General features: G+C 39.7%; 1 protein-coding gene across 1 annotated transcript in view; it reads right to left on the bottom strand.

Moving 5' to 3' along the window:
• The window catches only part of plekhg2 (pleckstrin homology domain containing, family G (with RhoGef domain) member 2), a gene marked incomplete at its 3' end in the record, with an annotated part of 31,516 nt that extends 9,203 nt beyond the window's left edge, over positions 1 to 22,313 (bottom strand). The window contains exons 1-4 of the mRNA XM_039670834.2: positions 21,737 to 22,313; positions 13,818 to 13,895; positions 7,770 to 8,176; positions 1,115 to 1,215 (exon numbers count right to left, since the gene is read on the bottom strand). Coding sequence (XP_039526768.2) covers positions 1,115 to 1,215; positions 7,770 to 8,176; positions 13,818 to 13,866 — 557 coding nt within the window. The remainder of the gene's footprint in view (positions 1 to 1,114; positions 1,216 to 7,769; positions 8,177 to 13,817; positions 13,896 to 21,736) is intronic.
• Between the last annotated feature and the right edge of the window lie 246 nt (positions 22,314 to 22,559).

Here is a 22,559-nt window from a genome sequence, read left to right on the forward strand (position 1 = left end):
CATTTTAAAGTGAACTACTTTTATTAAGCAAGGATCCATTAAATTGATTAAAAAAATGACAGTAAATATATTTATATGAAAACAATTAAAAGTATCACTGTTTCCATAAACATATTAAGAACCACAACAGTTTTCACATTGATAATAATAAATGATTCTTGAGATCCAAATCTGCATATTACATTAATTTCTGATGGATCATGTGACACAATTACATTGCATTTTAAAATGTGTAATAATATTTCATGTTACTTTAAAAAAAAGAAAAGAAAATTGGGCTCAAATCAATGTAACCTTGGTGGACATAAGACTTTAAAAAACATTTTTTTTAAATCTTACTGACCAAAAATTACAGACGTTTTATTTATGGGTAAACTTTCCCCTTAAGAATGGTTTTCTTAAAAAAACGAATTCATTCTGCTCCTTACATGCCAATATAATCTCAAGCAGAGGCCAAAAGCAGCTGTAATGGGAACAAATACTCTGCCATTTTATAACAGGAAATTTTATTAAATGAGGTTGTGAGGACACCCAAGAGTTTTTAAGATTTTCTGTTTTCAACAGCCAAGCTGATTTCCCACCAGAACTGGCAGTAAGGAGGTGGGCGCCATGTTCAATTTCAACACTGCCTAATGTCATTAGGGGCGATGTGGAGTGGAATGGACCAAGAAAGAAAATTATGTAAAAACAGGGTGTTTGAGTGGCAAGTAGCAGCGACCCACCAATTAAAAACCTCTGGGCTCAACCATGCGTACGAGTCTGAAATAAACACAGAGTGTCATTTGCAATAAACAGTGTGAAGCAGACACATAACAAGACTGCCTAAATTGTTCGGTGGACCATGCATGAACTCGCAATGTAATAAACCATATGCTGCACATCTTTTAAAAAGAGCTTAAGTTATGATGACGGCTGAGAAAACGTCTCATGAAGCGCATTCCAGAACAACTTCAGCAGTCCAGGGACAGTCTGCTGGAGTGTATCAGAAACGGACATCTGCACATAGTCCCTCACGGTGGGCCAGTCATTGTGTCGGAATACAATTCAGCAGACACCGCTATCGCCCAGACAGACATCTTGACCACCAGAGCTTTAAAAGGAAGAAGAAACCAACCTGTTAAACTCATAGATGTCCTCGATGTTACAGAAGAGGGTGCTGACCTCCTCTGGTTTGAGAGGCAAGTCTCCACAGTCAATAATGCAGCCTAGATAGTCCTGAAAGAAAGAAACCGAGAAATATTGAGTTTGATGACCTCATAGAAAGTATTTCCACACTTCAATTTGCTTTGCTTTTTTTTGCGATTCACAAAATTCCTGAGTCCTGTGAAATTAGTAAAATACCTCTATTTCATCACCTTTTCCACAGTAAACACTGAGTTGATTCATAATTCATAGACTACAAAGAGACTATAAATGGGTCCTTCACAGCAGGACATGACTCTCACCCCTGAATGATCACTCGACACCAAAAATCACTGTAACGTAATTACCGTGGATGCCACACTTGAGCCTCTCAATGATCTTCAGTGTAAACATACAAAGCGGTACTGAAAAGCAAAGCATGCAACTAATACAGTGGCCATAAGGAGCCCCTCTAACAATATTTATGTTTTCTCACTCTTTCAACTTTGACCTTAAAAAAGTCATAAGCTGGTCTCATGAGAAAACTGTCTCATCCGCATGCCATGTAAAACACCTCGCCTGCTGAGGAAAAGAGAAGCAGGGGGTCACCAAACGTTCTCGGTTTGGAGTGGTTGGTTTACACTGCTTTATAGTCAGGCAGTTTCACTGGATTAAACGCTAAGGAAGTCACAGTGAAGGACTTTCAACTCAAAGCTCAAATAATAAACATTTTAGAATTAATCTGAGTCCTTTTATAAAACTATGTTTTGTAATTCCGCTAAATCCTTCAAAAGGTGCTTCATCATGAAAAAAAAATGTATAAGAAAACAAGAGATTTGTTTTATTAACCCAGAATGATAACCCACAGCTTAATAATTAACTATCACTTCTACTAAACCAACAACCTTGTGGCAGTGAGGTTTCTGGCTTGAAGTGGTTTTCCAACACTATAATCATCATAATGGGGCTGTTATGAAGATACAGTGCATTCCTGCTTTAATGAGGAAAATGCATTTTGTATTAAATTAGAAAGTTAATCATATTTTACAACCTATTTTGTGTCCAACAGAGACCAAAAACCAAAACAGATCTGATGCCAATGGTCTCAGGAGTGGTTGGCTGTTACAGTAAGCTGGCAGAGTTAAACAGCGGTCTCTATCAACATTATATCAGTTATCAGTTTATAAGTGCTTGGCCTCATTAACCCTTAATTAGGAAGCCTTGGGAGCAAAACCAACAAACCATCATAGACAAACAAATTCCACCAGACTGCAACGGACTATAGTGCGGGAAAGTGCCAAGAGTGGCCCCTACAATCTCCCGAGAGAAACTACAGACTCTGGAGCCAAGAAAAGAAGGCCACCAGGCAAAACAAACTAAAAAAAGATTTTAACTGAAAGTTACAGCAAATAGCTACAAATAAACACACATTATGAGTATAGTGAGACAGTAGACTGACTTTACAAGGGGCTCTCTTTGTCACCCTCCCGTTTTCCTTGTGCCTCTGCATTCCTGGACTGTAAAACATGGGGTCTTTTTTTCCTTTTCTGTTTGTTTCCAGAGCCACAAGGTGTCTGGGAAAGCAAACATGCTGAAGTGGGGGCAACATAAACCAGAAAATAAGGGATTGGTGCATTCAGCACCTTTACAAGCCAAGGGGAACATGGACACTGTAATTACCCTGATTTACACACAGCAAAAGGCTGGAGTGAATTCCCCTGAACGAATGGAGCTCATGAGCGTGTCACTTGGCAAAACTGGAGCGCTAGATGAAGAGATGAGTGATGACACAGCTACTCGGGGAAGAGTGAAAATCCAGGAGGTGAGGGGAAATCTGAGGATTACATTGTGAGTTATGAAAGGAGAGTGTGTGAGACAAGCGGGACCGGCCACAGACAAAGGGACCATAAGTTATGAGCACATTTTCTTGGCAGATGCCGTCTTACTGAAATGACTTACTAGAGCGTACGTGAAGTGTGTTATGACAGTTAGTCTGGCAGAAAGAAAAACATAAATGTTCACATATGAGATATGGACCAGAAGGAGAGAAAACATGAAGAGAAGAGAAGAGAAGAGAAGAGAAGAGAAGAGAAGAGATGAGAAGATGGATGGATGGATGGATGGATGGATGGATGGATGGATGGATGGATGGATGGATGGATGGATGGATGGATGGATGGATGGATGGATGGATGGATGGATGGATGGATGGATGGATGGATGGATGGATGGATGGATGGATGGATGGATGGATGGATGGATGGATGGATGGATGGATGGATGGATGGATGGATGGATGGATGGATGGATGGATGGATGGATGGATGGATGGATGGATGGATGGATGGATGGATGGATGGATGGATGGATGGATGGATGGATGGATGGATGGATGGATGGATGGATGGATGGATGGATGGATGGATGGATGGATGGATGGATGGATGGATGGATGGATGGATGGATGGATGGATGGATGGATGGATGGATGGATGGATGGATGGATGGATGGATGGATGGATGGATGGATGGATGGATGGATGGATGGATGGATGGATGGATGGATGGATGGATGGATGGATGGATGGATGGATGGATAGATAGATAGATAGATAGATAGATAGATAGATAGATAGATAGATAGATAGATAGATAGATAGATAGATAGATAGATAGATAGATAGATAGATAGATAGATAGATAGATAGATAGATAGATAGATAGATAGATAGATAGATAGATAGATAGATAGGAGTAAAAATGGACAGACAGAGATGGAAATAAAAGAAAAGAAAAAGACAGACAGACAAACACAAAAGAAAAGCAAAGAAAGAAAGAAAGAAAGAAAGAAAGAAAGAAAGAAAGAAAGAAAGAAAGAAAGAAAGAAAGAAAGAAAGAAAGAAGTTATCTCAGAAAGGAAGTTTGGAAAGGTGGCAAACAATAGAGAGAGAGAGAGAGAGAGAGAGAGAGAGAGAGAGAGAGAGAGAGAGAGAGAGAGAGAGAGAGAGAGAGATTGTAACAGAAGTTAAACACACTCTCAGAGTCTTTGTCTGAGAAACTAGGTCAGTTTGGAGTTTGGAACAGGAGTTGGTCTCTCTCTCTCGTGAGCAGCCCCTCTCCATCTCTGCTTGTGCCCCAGAATGGGGGCTACAGCCAAACCCCCCTCGTCCCCCAATTTCCTGTCCTATTTGGCTGAAATTCAGCTAAAACAAAAAGGGAGAATCTCTCAGTCTTGCTCCCCTAAACGCTCCCCACATCAGCACACACAGAGCTGAACCCACTGCACCTGAATGTCACCAAGCGACACTTCACAAACGAATAATATAACCGACACAAACAACAGGCAAAACACTAAGACACAGCATAGTCGTGCACTTTGAGCTCGTTTCCAGCTAGCTTGACATCATTCTTTGTTACACTTTCTATCAAAACCAGACGGCTCTTACTAATAGAAGCAGAGCCTGGCTAAGTATGTCTCCAATCAGACATCATACACGCATATCCCAGAGTCAGCACTATGTCCTCGAAACCATCCACCACTCAGCCTCCATTTTGAGACCACAGATTGATAAAACAGCAGCATTCCTCGGCATGATCTGCGTCTTTCAGCAACCAATTTCTGGCTATTTGATCTGAAGGCATCTTTTCATAAAGCAGCATAAGCTTGCATGCCTTCTCTTTTTATTGGCTTATGAAAAGCTCCACTTCAAATAAACCATCAGCAAAAGGGAAAAGGAGATACATTTCAGGCATTCCCCAACCTCCAGCCTATGTACCCATGATCCTCTGCAATCAATCAGTCACAGATACAAAGGATAACAGACACATATTATACAGAATATACGCGCCCACCTGTTGATGGCCAGCACTGGAAAGATTCCCATGAGTTCAAAGGCTGTGTAGAGTTAGGGTAGACCACAAACACAATGACCCGTGACTCATGACAGACCAATTTCAACACTCTCTAGGCTCAAAGAAACATCAGCACAAATTAAACTAAACTCACTCACCCCCAGTTTTACAAACAAGGCTTAAGCCTAGTGCCAGATTAAAGAGCATGTTTGAGCTGTTTTAACTGAAAGCAACTTGCACTGACATATCTTTAAAGACTCACACCATTTTTTTTTTTCTGAGGCACTAAAAGCTACTAAAATACCCTAATTGAACTAATCTAAGGCAGCCCTGTCTGTAAAACTGGGCATTAGTGTGTTACTTTTTCCACTTACTTTTTACTTTTTGGTTTAAGTTGACAGTGTATCAATATTTTATTAAGTATTATTGGTAGAATCTGTGATTAATCTCAACATTTCTCAAATTCCAGAAAGCAAAATACTCTGTCCGGCCAAAAAAAATTGTTGTTTGGATTTAAATTGGCAAATACTTTAATTAGATCATTATTGCAGTGATTATTATGTTTCTAGCATGTTATATGTTTGGCAACAGTTCTTCTAAGCCTAATTGATGGAGTGTGTATATTTTCATTTCCTAAACAAACATGTAGGAAGACACATCGCGGCCATATTCCAGCATGACAATGCCAAGATTCATCAGACTCAAACTGTGAAAGAATGATTGGGAGGAAGTATGAAGAATAATTATTTTATCAAAAGGGGCATCAATGTTTGGTCAAGATCTTGTACTGACAATGCAAGAGTCAAGTCGACTCCAGCACATCCCAAATACTTTCAAAGAATTTAGAAAATATTCACTTTCAAGTCAAGTGGTGTGTTATCTATAAGCATTTTGAGCTATCCGCGTGTATGTCTACACCCTTAAATGTCCGAGTGATTCCGCGTGTATGTACACACTGTTAGATGTCAGAGCAAAACGAAGCAAAAGCAATATATTTTTTTTTTTCCTAGGATGGTAGGGGAAGACTCATAAATGCTATTAACCCCAGTGACGGGTAGGTTTAGCGACGGGGTTGGGGTAGGTCATATATTTATATATACAGTAATGTAACATGAAGTCAATGGCGTTCATAAACACACTGAAAAGCGATTATGCGTGTTGATAGCACGCCAAAAATGGAAATACGAATTGGCGTGTCATACATACGCCATTTCATGAGATCAGTCTGCAATGGGAGAGGTTAAATCTCTGCCAGAGTAAACGGGGCATAACATATTGGTGCTTATCAGTGACCCCTGCTGAAGGTCACAGTGGAGGCCTGTTCTTCCAGCAACCTGTGCATGGAAATATGATGAATGTGTTGAGAAGCGCCCACAAAGAGTCTCTTATATTTACAGCATACTCTGATTTGTGCGTGCATGCATTTGAAATGCTGAGCAACAGCCTTCTTATTGTCCCGGATCAGGGCTATGCATGCGGAAAGCAGCGCAGAGATGCGTTTGAACTGACAGTATGAATTTATTGTTGCTTTCATCCAGTGCCATGACCTCCTTTGCTCCACCTGAATGCGTGATGAATGGCACAACAGAATCTCACAATGATCACATTTTAAATCGCCATTGGCACAGAGAAAGGGCTCGGCTTTCTCTGCTGTCTGTTATATGAGTCCTGGATTACATACAGGGTGGGCGGCGGGTGAAGAGATGGTTGAAATGCTGATCTGGATGAGCTTCCATGACTGAGCAATGCCTAGCTCAAAAGAATGTACCACCACCTGGGTGGGTTCGGACCAGCAAAAGTAATACTATTCAGTGGGTCTTTTTCAAAGTCACCCTATATGTGTTTAACATTTAGATTTTATAATAACATTTGGGCATTTAAAATAATGGTTCTTGCCCATGTAAACCATCACCATGCTAGGGGCAACGTGGTTCTGGGTGGTTTCTAGACCATTGCTAGTTGCTCGCAGGAAGTGTTTTGGATGGTTCTAGACCGTTGCTACATACTCGTAAATTGTTCTGTGTGGTTTAGGGTGTTGCTAGATACTCTCTAGGGTGTTGGCTGGTTTCTAAGATGCTCGCTAGGTTGTTCTAGGTGGTTTCTAGGCCGTTAATAGATATTATAGTTTGTTCTGGGTGGTAATGGGTGTCTAGAAGCTTGCTATTGTTCTGTGTGGTTTCTAGGCCATTGATAGATGCTCACTAGGTTGTTCTAGGGTGGTTTGGGTGTTGCTAGATAGGTTGTTCTGTGTAGTTTCTAGGGTGTAGATGCTCACTGGTCCAGGGTGGTTTCTAGGCCATTGCAAGCTGTTTGCAGGGGGTGTTTTGGATGGTTTCTAGACCATTTGATAGATATTTACTAGGTTGTTCTGGATGGTTTCTAGGGTGTTGCTAGATGCTCGCTAGGTTGTTCTGGGTGGTTTCTAGGCTGTTGCTAAGTGTAGTGTTATTAGTGGGTTGCTATACAGTTTCTAGTTATCTCAGTGGTGACTTAATAGGCCATGTCAAAAGAGCACACCTCACCAAAAATGTAAATGGGTTGAAAACAGCATTGGACTTTCATTGTATGGACTCGTTTTTTTTCAAGAGTGTCTTCCAAATATATTCAGGTTTAGAACAGGATAATGATTAAATAATGACAAGCATGTAGGGGTATACTAGCCTTTTAAAAGGTTATAAAAAACATTATTTCAAATTTGTTTTAACATTAGCTTAAAGTTTATTTGGTTGCAAATTCCATTTTATACATATTTTCTTATAATATGAAACATGGTACATAGAGTGTCTGATCCTTACCTCCACAATGCTCTTGAGGTCCCTCACATAGGCCTGTTCAGTCTCCACTATCTCCAGCGCCACCCTCTCCAGGCGAGTGAGTTTGTGCAGTGGTGTTGAGGAGGCGGGGAGGGGACTGGCTCCCGTCAGCAGGGAGAGAGGGGTGAGGTCCAGGCTGATGTCTGAACCGTTTCGTTGTGGCCCAGGGTAAACCGGCATGGCTCCGTAGGGGAGTGATGAGGAGGAAGAAGATGAGTGTCCATCTTGCAGCGAGGCAGATGAGGCAGAGGAGCTGAGACTGGCACCGCGGTCACTGTCGGAGCACACCGTGTTAACAGAGGTGCAGCTCCCACGGGACGCACCGCCTGAGGAGGCCATGCGGCTCACAATCCCACTCAGCGAGGACACAGAGGAGGGGCGCTTGGCAGCTGCAGCAGAGAGAGACAGAAACCAGTTGCTGTGAGAATACTAGTGATCACTGCATAATACAGCATTTTTGGTGATTAAAAGTAAAAAAATGTACATTTTAAAACAGCAATGTAGAGCAAATGGAGACTTTGGCTATTCTAGAGTTTCAGAAGAGATCTCAAAACTCAAAATTGCCATGATACCAAAGTCTGTCCGTGAATCAGAGATTTTAATATAAACTCATTATCATTTTTCATCTACCAGTTCCCATTCCAATTATATTTACTTTTTTATGGTCTCATTTTTTTTATGGTCTCAAGTTTATATTTCTTATTTAAATGTCATTAATATAATATAATATAATTCTTCTCTGATCACTGCGATTGCCTCTATAATCCTGTACAGTAAAATAAATAAGGACGGAATTTGAGACTGAGCGTGATATGCGCGTTCACGCTCCTGGCTATGTCTGGCAGGTTTGTGTTTTCACCACCATTCTCCGTATAAGACAACTCGAGCAATAAAACTTGAGTTAACTTTCGACAAAAGTAGAAGATGGATTCAAAGAGACCGGCTTGTAGTTCATTCCAAACCCCAACGCAAACTCCACGTAAGACAAAGAAAATAAAACGTTTGTCTAGTGCCAGGCGTCGGAATAAGACGAGAGTCAACATCGGGAAGCTTTCAACAAATGGAGAGATCTCCGGTCTGCTCTAGGGCTCAAACGGGATCCTATTCACAGTGATAACTTATATTGTTCATGAACGTGTTTCCATAATAATATAATGATAAGTGGATACAGTAAGCACATAAAACAGTTCAACATGAAGATTTGGAGAACACAAAGTTTTCTTTATTTTTTGGCCCTGTGTTCCCCTTACCAGTGTTGTAGTACTCAAGACTCGGACTCGGTCTCGAGACCATATTTTAATGGTCTTGGTCTTGTCATGGACTCGTGTCCATTTGGACTCGGAATTGACTCGTACTCGAACATTTTTTTTTTAGGACTCGGAATTATTCCCGAGTCCACTCGAGTTCAATTAAAAATATTTTTCATGATTATTAATGTATGTTATATAATGTATATTTCTTTAAATTGATTGACACGCCCAGTGATTGGTGATTTTCTAGTGCGCAACTGCGCATGACAAATTGTAATAAAATTACTTTTAACACCACCTACTATGTGGCCTTTTTACCTTAAACTGATCATATTTTTTAAACTCTAAGTAAATTCAGTAAAAAAAAAAGTAAATTAGGTAATCAACCCTCACTGGTCTCTGTCTCGACTCGGACTCGACCGTCTCTGGTCTCGGACTCGACTCGGACTCGTCTCTCTATGGACTCGGTCTTGACTCGGACTCGTCTCTCTCTGGTCTCGGTGTCGACTCGGACTCGAGTGAGGTGGTCTCGACTACAACACTGCCCCTTACACATAATTTACTGAAATGCCTTTCCTTTCATATATTTAAAATGACTTGCAGATTTATAACTTCATTACCTCTGAAGACATTATGACTGTAACAAAAGATTTGTGCGGCTGATGCTCCTTTGGTTATGAACAGCTCTTGCATGCTTGCGTGTGCGTGTGGTCCATGAGCGTGCACATCTCTGGTTGCAGTTTCGCTTGTCGCCAGAGGGGGCATAGTTCGGCAAAAACTCAGAGACTTGCGCTATGCACCTTTAATATAATATAATAAAGTTTGATCATTTTATTTAAGAAAAATGAACAAAATGAACAGAAAATAAGTTGTATTTACATCTAAAATATAAATATATGTATTTCAAAAATATATGTATTTTTAAATTAAGTTCTATACAAACCAAGAGTAAAGCACAAGGACAAATTATAAGTGCCTACAATGGGCCTCAAAGGTGTGACTGTGCAAAACCACATCACAATGGTTTGCAGCAAACCCGCAGAGGCTGTCAATCTAACGGTGCTGTGCACGCCCTGTATAGGCAGGAAACAAAAATCACAACTTCCTGACTGCAATTTGCTGGACGATTAAACCTGCGAACACAGAAGTCATTCAATCAGCCGTGCCCTAAAACGACCAGATCATCTAAATCAAAACAGTGACGTTCTGCCTGAAGAGCCATATCAAAAACTGGACACAACAGTCTGGTCGTCAAGGCAAGAGAACACAGCCCGGTACAGAGAGCTGTAAGGATTGGCATTGTTTAAAGGCTGAATGCTGGGCTGTACACATCACAATAGTGGCCCAGTTACAGAGCACAAGCCGGCAGAGACGAACAATCCTCCATTTCCTCTGACCTAGCAGGCAGGGGCGACGCAGTCAACTGTTACTCTCTGCACTCCCTTCCTCGCCAAGTCTGCCTATCATCCATCAACTATTCCATCTGACCATTAGCCGGAACCGCTTGCAGCCTTTTCTCCCGTTCTTTGTGTTCATAGAAGGTTTGAAAGCACTTCTGTAATATTGCTTGCCTAAATTTGATTTAGACGCACTCATAAAGTACACGAAGGCATGTGTTTATCTTTTGCTGGCCCCAATCCAAGATCAGCACCACTATGGCGGCAGTCGCACATGAAAAAATGTGAAAATGGGGAAAAAATGTGGAGGGACTGATTGTAAAATCCTCTACAGCCAGACATACATCACCGCTACGGCCATCTTTTGCTTTTCGTTTGATGCCTATCTCAATATCAGCTGTACTGGATACACAAGCATTCAGGAGCACGTTCAAAGCACGGCATAAATTCAGCCAGACAGATGCATGAAGTGTGACAACGTAAACCCAGTGCATCCTCTGGAACAAAAGCAAACAGACAGGGTACTCCATCACTACTTGGGCATGAAGTTAGAAACTTTCATGTGGCATGGAAGAACCAAAAGCAGGGGACTGTTTCACCAGAAACATTATCCCTATGGATTTTGTTATCCCCAACAATAAGTTCAAAAAGCCTCTAAGCGCACAGCACGAATTAAGAGTGGATAAATCGGTTGAGATTTCCAATAAAACCTGACCATCTCCAGATAAGACTGATGAACATGTGCGTGAGCCAACACACATATACTGTTCTTCATAATTATATGATTCCTAATGGAAAATGAAATGACTCTATTAATTGTGCAGATGTTTTGGAAATCTGAAATAATACATTAGAGCTCATTTCCTCATAATATTTTCATAATGAAATAGATCTACTTGGAAATAACGTAAAAAACACCTTAATTTGGTCTTTTTATGCCCATAATTGTGATAAATTATTAGTTAGTGATACGTACTTATTATGAGTTCCAGTAATTGTGGTATTTTCATCATAAATTTCATGCACACTGTTTTTTTTTAGTCACTCAAAGTTCAATAAAGAGACTAACAAGAATCATCTAATTCCTATCAGAGAATCAGGCCTGTTATGTAGATCATGGAAGTCTGTGAAGGTCATTTGGCAAAATGAGTGAAAGCCAAGAGCAAGAAATCACATACCTGATCCGCAAGGCACGGCAACATCAGCTGGAATGACCACCAGTGCGGTTAGCTGTGAATTATGTCTTCTCACTGTAGTTTAGTTAGTCCTCATAACTAATTCAAAGCAACTGGCTAGCACTGTCCAAATGACATCCGGTATCCAAATGAATTCTGAAACTGAATCTTATTCCAGCAGAGACTAAATGGACCTCACCCTTCATAACGCAGACAGGAACCATGCAATGTATCTAACGTGCATGAAATGTGTGTGTTCACATGTGCACACTTCTCTCTCATAGAGAGATTTCCTGTCTAGGTGTTTTAGCGTGCAGGGCGCAAAACCACGTTATTTTGAGAGTTGTCAAACTCTTCAGTCCTTGCTTGGAAAATACACTTATGCGTTAAAGAAACAAGACAACAACATATGAGGAACCTCTGAATTAGGTTTGATTTTTTGGGGTGAGATTTGGGTGAATCTCACATATCCAGGCAACATTTCACCCCAAAATAAAGCAAAAATAATAATAATAATAATAATAATAATTGTGATTCATTGTCACAATGCAAGGCTTCAATTTTATTTATTTTTTTATTTATTTTTCTATTTATATTTTTATTTATTTATTTATCAATCTATTTATTTGTTGTTGTTTTTTTTTTGTTTTTTCATTTGTTTTTTGTTTTTTCAGTACTGAAAAAAACCACCACCCATATCGCTTTTCTCTTCCAAAGGACAGCTCACGATTGATGACATCACAAGTGATGTATAAACATATACAGTATAAATTTGGGGTCATTTTTGTCAAAGAAATTAACACTTTTTTCAGCAAGAATGCAAAAAAGTCATTAAAAACATTTATAATGTTACAAAATATTTTTTGATCAAAATGTTTTACTTTAGAAATTCTATTCATCAAAGATTCCTGAAAAAATGTATCTGTTAAATGAACTGTTTTCAATAAATAATAAGAAGAATAATAATCGTTGTTATAATTATAATAATAAGAATGGTTTCTTGAGCAGCAAAGCAGCATATTAAAAATGATTTCTGAAGAACCATGTCACTGAAGCCTGGAGTGATGCTTTCCATTCCTGACCAACACAAGTTAGTTCTCTAATAACATCTTCCTCCTCCAGATAATGACATCATTTTTTTTATGGGAACAGAGCAGAAAACAGTATCAAAACTTGCCTGAGCTTGACCACAGCATTTACTGAAAGTCCGCTCTGCCTATTTATAGGAATACATCCTTAAATTACAACACAGACATTTAAAAGAACGTCTCAAAAAATATATAGATAACTCAGATAGGGGCTGAGCTCAAGCAGTGATTGTTCATCTGTATAAACATATCTGGGCTCATCCGTCTGTTGAGATACTTCCTGTGTGCCGTTCAAGTCTGTACCTTTCGGCCCCATTAGAGGAAGTGGTGAAACCAAATATAAGCAGTTCCCTGCAAAGGTGCTCACAGCTCAACATCACCTCATCACATGCCAGCTGAAGTCACGACGATATGATTTGGGTCAAATGTCAAAGACGTTTGTATTCATGATCTTTGTATTATTTTGAGGTTGATTAGTGATTTTAAATCCATATATTTTGGGCGTATATTAAAAGTGATATATTGCTCTTTTGGGATGTCATGTATACTGACAGCAACTTGACATAGTCCAGATTCTATCTGACACAAAAAAATTCTTTCCAAACATAAACGTGCCCCTTGGTCTCTATTGCATGATCAGAACTATTTCAATCACGAATTGTTTAGAGAGCCCAATCCAAAGAGAGGTGACCAACCCTAAACAATTGTGATTGTCAGCACATTTCCAACCAACTTGTTCAGTTTGTTTGAATTGATAATGTAAGCAACCATTCTTTGTAAAGTAGGAGAGTCTGAGGTCCAAAAATATCAAGAGGGAGACCACCCTGTCCAATTCTGAACCGGATGACCCTTAGCATTTCATTCCAAACAGACACTCTTATCTATGGCATGCTTGATGCCTTATATCGATTGAAAATTGTGCAATATCTCGGAAAATGTATCTTTCATCATTATCAGACTCTCGTTTGTGGTTTTGAACTCAACCACAACGTAGAAGTTGACAAAAGCAACGTCAAATTCAGACCGTGAATGAGCAGTTCCTGTCAGTAGCTTTTGATTAGAATATTACATAACCATGTTCAGATTTTCAAACACTGATACTATTTGATTGGCATCTAACCTTGGTTGTTGTTTTTTTTCTGGCTGTCGCGGCCCGCCCCCTCAGGCATGGTGTGATTCTATCACAGGAAGTAGAAATCTGCAAAACAAATGCAAACTGTTAAAAACAAAAGACTTTCGGTTGATCTTTAAGCAATGTTATGTGACAAATGTAGTGAAAAATATGTGCAGAAAATAATTACAGTAAATGTATATATTTCACATGTATTAGAATAACAGAATCAGCATTATAGCATGAACAGAACAAAAACACAATAAAACACATAATAAAATAAAATAAAATGTTAACCCCAACTAAAATAGCTGTGGGACTAACACATTACAGTAAGAAGGTTTGTTTGGAAAATAAATAAATAAAACAAAATAAAATAATAAAAATCTCTACTACACAGCCAGCTCCGACATAAGTCAGAATTATTACCATCCAACAAAGTACTAATACTCCCTTTAGTTTAAACTGAGAAAAACTATTGCAAACTGACTCTCTTTATCAGTTCTAAAGTGCCTTCCGCGTCTTTCATGAGAAGAGGAAGACAATGAAAAAAAAAATATATAGAGGAAAAAAATAGCAAAGGTCTGAGCCAAAGCAATTAAAGAGCTGAAACGCGATAGATGCTGTTTGAGTAGGTGGGGGGCTTCTCTCCTTCTCTCTCTCTCTCTTAAAAAAGAAGAGAAAATTAAACATATGTAATGGTTGGCACAGACACAAAAATCTGCAGCTCTCTTTCCCAAATGTTGAGCATGTGTCCTGTCAGCGCAATTGGTGCTGGAACTTCAGGAAAGGGAAACAATAGGGATAGACAGGGCTCCTCTGTGATGTGTTAATGTTTATCATATCCCGACAAGCCGTCTCCCGTGTCACCTGCCCCGGCCTTCACTCCACAGGCTCCCTGCTGCCCGTCACTCAGAGGACAACACCAGCGGGAGAGCTGAACATCTGAGGGATAAGCTTTTAGCTATTCAGACACCCTTCATAACTCAGAAAAAGACAGAAATAGTTCACAGCATGGTAGAATCTCTACTTTCTCAATTTGCTCTGATGTCTTGCAATAAAATGGACACAGGTCTTTTCCTTCAACTTGATTTATGATTTTCAATAAGGAGTTTTCTCAAATTAAATAAATACATATTACCCAAATATATTCTAAAATATCCTAAAAATAAAACAGAAAAAGAATATTATAAAGACAATCTCTCTCTTTTTTTTCATAGTTTTAAATAGTTTTAAATAGTTTTACTAAATAGTAATATATTTATATCCTTTTTATATAGACAATCCTTTTTATAAAGCCCAAGTTTCTACACACCAAGCCAACGATTGGCTGTAAGGCAATTCCGGAGTGTGCTTCGGTGTGCCGATTCAGCATGTAGAATCAGCGTCGGGCTGTTGGTGAGACAGAGGACACTGATTGGTTGTTCAGCTTTGTGAGTCTGAGTCTTTGAGTCTTCCATGGCTTTTAATATTAACATGAGCGGCGTGGAATAAAGAAAGTGATCATCAGGATTGATATTCAAAATGCTATAGGCTAAGCATGCACTGCTTTTTTTACAGTTTGTGTATCTGCAAGCTTTTTGACTTATAAATATAAACCGAAAACGCCATTTTCGGCCACCAAAATTTGGTGCATCCCTATTCGGCATCCAACCCCCTCCGGTCAGAACAGACATGCAACCTATTTTTTGGTCACAATCAAACAATTGACAAACTCTGATGTGAAGATTTGGATCAAATACCCATTGAGCGACAGAGTCAGCTTGGGTGTGATAAAGGCTCGCTTCTGTTATTTAGGCAGCTCTGTTTGTCCCCATACTTCTGCTGCATTGAAACACTCTCAAAGCCAAGCGTAATGATCTGTTTTGGATGTCTACTAACCAGACTACATTAAAAATTACCCTGGCACTTTTCCATGCACTGTCCTTCAGAGTGTTTCTCACCGCAGTCCCCTGGGTCCTTTAGGGCCCATTTCCAGCTCTGCCTCATTAAAGCCATCTCACTTCCTGTAACTGCAAGCATGAAGGTTGTAGAACACTACAAGCCTTTGCGGTTAAAACCCCATGTATTTTTTTGGCTCCAGAGCTTGTTTGCTGCGAAATTCCCAAATTCCAGAAATGGAATTGTGGTAAAAATTAACTCGCTTTACGACAACAGTTTCTAATAGCGAATAAATGTTACCACCGGGGGGAGGTGGGCGGCAGGGACAGCAAGTATTTTTGAGGCCGAGTGGATGCGAGCCAACATCTGGTTAGCCAGCGCAGAGGTTAGAATGAGGTTAGCGAGACTCCACTCTCCCTAATGCAGAGCAGCCAGTCTCCATTCGTCTTCCAAACACCCTGACGTCCTCCTCATGCAAAATTGCAACTTTGTCATAATGAAAAATGTAGAGCGAGAGGCTTTTTTCCACCCTGTAATTTTCATTACAGTCGCATCTCTCATGGCATCATTCCAGGTGCATCCGAACGCTCCACACTTTGACAGCAATAGAGACAAAACTACCCCGCTGACAGAGTCCTATTACACTGGACAGCTGTGTGCGTGTTCTTGCCTGCACATGTGTGTGAGTGTTTTGGGGAGTTTTCTTTTGCATCTCTAAAAGGTAGTAGAGCTGGATGATAATTATATGTTACTCTGGGAGTGAGTTCACTGTTTTTTGTATTGTAATATAAAAGAGTCAGTCACTGACACATAGGTGAGCCCAAAAATGAAAATTATGTCATTAATTACTCACCCTCATTGCCATTCCAAACCCATAAGACTTTCGTTCATTTACAAATGAAGACAGTTTTGATCAAATCTGAGAGGTTTCTGTTTTTTCCATTGACAGCTACTCAACTACCACTTTGGCTCTTCAAAAAGTTCATAAAGAGATTGTAAAACTAATCCATGATTTGAGCAGTTTAGTCCAAATTCGATCGCTTTATTTGATAAATAAATTGAATTTAGGCTTTCTTAAATCTCTCACATACTTATTAATTTTCTTCATAGATATTTTGCAACGAAAAAAAAAAAGCAAAGCTTCTGGTTTCAACCTAAAACTATTGCTTTGACACGGAACTGTAAATAATTATCAACAGATGAATTCATATTGCTAACAGAGCTCACTATTGTAAACACGCTTACACCGAATGCAACATCATTCTATCTAAGTATCTGACACACAAGAAGTGCATGTTTGTGTGGAGAGTGGAGAAGATGTGTTTTGATGTTCAAAAGCTGATCTTTTCACAAAGTGAGGTCAATGCTGATGCACACAAACACATAAATAAACAGGAGCGTGACTATTGTAGCCCATGTGACGGGGGTCAGTTCTGGCCCTGAAGCTCTATTGTCTTAAACTGAGAGTTTTGGAGGTTATTGTTTGTTTTCCAGCTGACCTTCACATTTCCCCGTGGAGCCGGACCACAGCTCTGCCATCCACCTCTCCACTCCCCCTCCGACATGGCTGCCCAACACCAGCACCATATTTTTTTTAGTCTTTTCCTTTTTCAGTTAGACAACAAAGGCTTCCCAAACACAATGGATAATGCTCAGTAGGGGCAGTCACCCATAGTTACACAAATGCTGGTGAGGAAATGCAGTGGGCATGAAAGCAATGTCGCAGTGAGGAGGGAGGAACAGTAATGCAGGTCAAACTGTATGTGGTCCTCAATTACGTGAGGTTGAGAGGAGTTTGAGGAGTCTTTTGTTTCAAGTCTTTGTTCAATGTTGTACCTTCTTGAACAATAATAAGTGGGAGTTGTAAAACATGGTAATGACAAAATGGTTTCTAAGAACAAATAATTGGCTTAAGGTGGACTAACAATTAGAACTGAAGTAGAACAAACCCAAACGTTGGGTTAAAAATGTAATTAAAAAATTGTAACCCAATGGCTGGATTTGTCCATATTTGACCCAAAGTTGGGTTAAAACTACTCATTCATTTTGACGATCTCACATGGACACATGCAGTCCATGTGAGATTGTCAAAATCTGGCCATTATCAACTCCAACTGGCCAGTAAAACCAGAGTATTTCCTGACATTCACACTATGAAACAAGGCCGGTGACCTCACAATGACCAATGGAAAGCAGTTTATACAGTTCAAAAGTCCATTTTCATGGTTCATATTCATGGTTCTTCAGAAATGTGTCATGATTGCACAGAGAGGCAATCATTCCCCAGAGAAAATACAGTGAGGGGAAAGAGTTTTGGCCGAGAGGGCTGAAACATCCAAGTTCCTGAGGCTCAATAAAAGTGTCATCGGGTGTAGTGAAGAGTGGGGCTATTAAAAAAAGCCTTGAGCTCTTGCCTGCTCCACCAGGGAAATCCCCTTTGTCTCAGTACATGCAACTAATTATAGAAGGAAAGCTGCTCTACAAATGGTGTCTATAAAATAATAAGTGTCTGCCCATAAAGCTCAAGGTAACAAACTAGCATGCAGCCCAATCAATTTATCAGCGATGGGAAAGGGGGGCTAATGGACCTTTTACTAGCAAGGAAAAGGAAACGCTCTGTCATGCATAGTGTACCGAGTTTGGGAAGTTAAAAAGTTATATATTACAAGCAGGAATGTCTCTAATGATCAAAGATAAGAGATAAAGACAACTGGATAAATGATCCAGACAAGGCTAAGTTGAAATGTTGTGAACTTTGCCCTGGATGAAAGAACTCGGCAGGGGTGCAGATAGAAACCTGGGGTGATCAAGAGTCACAGAGAAGTGCAGGAGGGTGGGACGGGTTACTCATGAAAGACGCTGTGTCAAGTCAGGCAGAGAGACACTGCAGATTTGAGTCACCAGACAGAGGACTGCATTCACAGCTGTGAATTTTTACACACCTGCACTTTGAAACCCTCACAAACGCACCCGTGCCATCACCACTGCAAACACAAGACTCCTTGAGAGGAACAGAGTCAGACAACTCCACCGTCAACAACCTTGTCCCCTCCCAAACCCATCTCTTTTCTCCTCCACCAGTGTAAGAAATGCCTCATGTTTGAAAATGAAATATCAAAATTGAATGCATTTTCTAATAGAATATCTACCTAATGCAAATTATACAATACTTAAAAGGGTCAGTTCACCCAAAAATGTAAATTTCTGTCATCATTTATTTACTCACCCTCACCATGTCGTTGCAAACCTGTAAGACTTTCGTTCATCTATGGAACACAAATGAAGAACGAGTGAAGACAATTGATTTTTGATGAAATCTGAAAGGTTTCTGTACTCTCCATTGAAAGCTATGGAACTACCACTTTGACACTTCAAAAGTTCATAAAAAAAGATTGTAGAACTAATCCTTATGAATTGAGTGGTTTAGTCCAAATTTTCTGAAGAGACAAGATCGCTTTATATGATGAATAGATTGAATTTAAGCTTCTATTGACATACAAATTCATCAACTCACACATCAGATGTGGTAAACGGAAGCGACAAGCTTCGCTTGACTTGCAAGAACCAATGAGGTTAATTCTTGTGTGTTACGCAACAGTTTGAGCTTCCGCATGAACCAATGAAGTTCATTCTCGTGTAGAAAAAAATGTTATATTAAGAAAATTTGGTCTAAATCGTTAAATTAAAAAAAATTCAAATGGACTTTTAAGCAATTGTAGTTGTGTATAGCTGTCAATGTAGATTACAGAAAGCTCTCTGATTTCATCAAAAATATCTTCATTTGTCGCTCCGAAGATTAAATAAAGTCTTACGGGTTTGGAACACCATAAGGGGGAGTACAATTGCATCATCTTTGCCTATTGTCTTCACTGCTCTCTTAAATTTATGAGCGATAAAAATGTAGTTATACTCATTTAAACTTAGTTGCGGTATCTTGTTTACATGAGCATCCATGGTTGTTGTAGTCTTGAGTAGTTTGTTGGCCTTGTTCCGATTCCTACATTTCTTTTCCGACTGTGAAACAATGGAGCAGGTCATTTAATTGCACTAATTAGTGCAAAAATATTTCATGTGCATGTGCATGCTGAGTGTAAAAAGTATGTACATTAAAAAAAATTGGGGCATTAAAGCACAGCCATTGTAACAAAAATGATACACAGAATTTGAGCTGCGCTTTGCACCTCAGACATGTATTGTACCGCATCACTCCCATGTGGGACATGGAGCATGAAGCTGGGAAGCTCATCAGCCCAAATTCTTGTAGCTGGGGAGCACTGGGAGGAAATGGGGATTTGGTGTATTTCTTCCGAGCTCTTAGGAGGAGACTTTGTCTCCTAAATTCATGGTAAACTGAGCAGCAGGCCGGCATTAGCAAGGACAGTTTTCCAAGTGAATAAGTGGATGGTGAAAAGGGGATGTTGGCTTTCAAAGCAAACAGAGCTTTGCATGTTAACCTTCACATTCAAAGGTCCAAACATCCAGAGGGAGGGTTTGGCTGACTTCCTGTCAATCAGTTCAGATTCCATGACCAATCCCAAAGCCTATTCTTCTCTTTGATATGATGAAAATGACAAAACAATACCCCTTCTTCCCCAAAGACCCAAATGGGCGATATTTAAGATTTTTTTTTTTTTTGCCCTGAGATGTGCTCCAATTTTCAAAATAACATAATAAGCTGGAAAACCTTGAAGTGTCATTTGCGGAGAGTTAAGAGTTTTCAGAGCTCAAGGAGTTCTGTTTTTACCAAGTAGGCCTATACATGTCTCTTGTGTGTTTGAAAGGAAAATAAACGTGATCCCACGGCTCTACTGAAAGACAACTGTGTGGTGTGTGTGTTTAGACCATAAAGCACAACAGCATGAACTTGCAAAACAGCAGCATATAATGTAATTCAGAATAGCTGGGATGCATTAATGTTTTTTTTTTTTTTTGTGCCATCAATCAGATGATTTCACTGATCCAAGATGAAGTTGAGTTTCGTTTTTAATAGCAAATGACATATTTGGGGCTTAACTCAGGCAATATTTGCACATACAGATTCCCACTTGTAAAGACTGACATCTTTTCAATGAGTTGTATTCCCGGGTGAACTAACGAGTAAATTGAGACCAGACGGGATTCGTTGGGAAGTTTTATTTGTCCACCCCGAATAGTCAGCATTCCAGCTGCTAAAGAAAATAGTGTTTGTTGAGCAAGAGTGGGGGGCTGTAAGAGTGGTTGAGAAAGTTTGGACTTTATAAATGTCTGACAAAAGATCTGATACTGAAAGCAATCCCATGTTGAAGGGTTTTCCAGTGCTGCCTGTGAGCTAAGGGTGAGGTAATTCAATGTTACAGAATGAGTTTATACCCTGCTGGTAAAACCCCCCATCTTAAAGCAGCCTAAGGTTTTTAGCTGGTCTGTTGTGATGGTTTCAAAGAGGTTTTGTGAACACACTAGGCTGGAAATCCAGCTTAAAACAGCAACAAGGTGTAAAGAACCCTGCTGAAAATAAACACCCTAATCCAGGATAAACTGGCTCGCTTAAACTGGTCCAATCTGACTTGGTCTCACAATCAGGTGTTTTAATTTGGTTTCACTTATCTTCCATTCGGACCAGCTAAATGTTCATTCAATCCATCTAAAAAGCAGATAACAGACCAGCTTAGTTTTTTCCCCATGCAGGGTGCAGTTTGATGAAATCATAATGGTACAAAATAAACAGATATAGATACAAATGAATGATACATATTAATTAGGGCTACTCTAAAAATATACATATGTTTATGTTAACATGTACTGTTTTAGAGGTCCAAGGCATGATGATGATAGACCTCCACACACTTTTTGACTTGCACTCATATTGTGTGATGTTAGAGGCTTAAAAAAATTATTATTTTATATAAAAAAATACTTATATCCTAAGCACTATAGGTTACTGTAAAGTCTAAATGCTGTACAACTTATCAGTACTGGTTTTCGACGTGGTACATAGACATAACTTATATTTTCCTTATCTTTGATCGTGAGAAAACTGACAAGTCTTAAGGTGACAAGCTGTAACATACCTTTACAGGTGTGCTGTTCGGAGACATCAAAAGTAACGCAGCCAATACTCCGTTTCCAATTCTAATATCCCACTTTGAAGAAAAGAGTCAACAGTTTCCCCAGCTCGTGAGCATTAGTGAGTATTCCTGCTTGCTTTGACTAAACAATGCGTCTCGAAGCTTGGCTTCCTGTTGTGAAATGCCCTAAGCAACGTTGGATGCTCCAATGTTCAGTTTCCAACTTTCTTGAGAGTCTCTGCGCTGAGTATGAGCTGTCATCATTCTCACTGGATACTGTTCGCGTGAACACCGTCCCATATATGAGTTCAGTCACGCGTCACTCGATTTGACGTTACGCGCGTGCGAAAGCTGAAAGAAACGCTACCGTTCAAAACGTAAAATTAAGTATTAAAACTTAAAAGCAACATCTTCATTTTGGGTTCTTTGTCTTCGTCGATCACTCACACTACAGACTGCGTAACGAATGCATTAATTACTAAAAAGTGGTCAAATTGTTTGTGGAGAACTGAGAAAGACTGAAGTGAGTTTGGAGGCTGCATGTGCCTTTGAGAGTAAGTGAGCGCGAGTGTGAGAGAGGAGTAGTGTGGACACGGACTCCTTGAACGTCCTGTCAGCGTTAACTCCTTTACTGCTGCTGTCCTCATACATCATTTGCTTCAGGGAATATAATCATTCATAACAAAAGAGTGGGCTACAGTTATGACGGATGAGTGCAAAGTTCAACAATGCCCCGTTATGTTAGGAGGGCGTCTATGAGCTGCGGCAGTTTTTCAAATTTGTAGAGCTATTAAAAACGCGTTAAATTAGCCGGAGAGGTAATGAT

Source organism: Pimephales promelas, chromosome 16 (assembly GCF_988280905.1).
Source record: "Pimephales promelas chromosome 16, fPimPro1.hap1.1, whole genome shotgun sequence".
In the NCBI taxonomy this organism is placed as follows: Eukaryota; Metazoa; Chordata; class Actinopteri; order Cypriniformes; family Leuciscidae; genus Pimephales; species Pimephales promelas.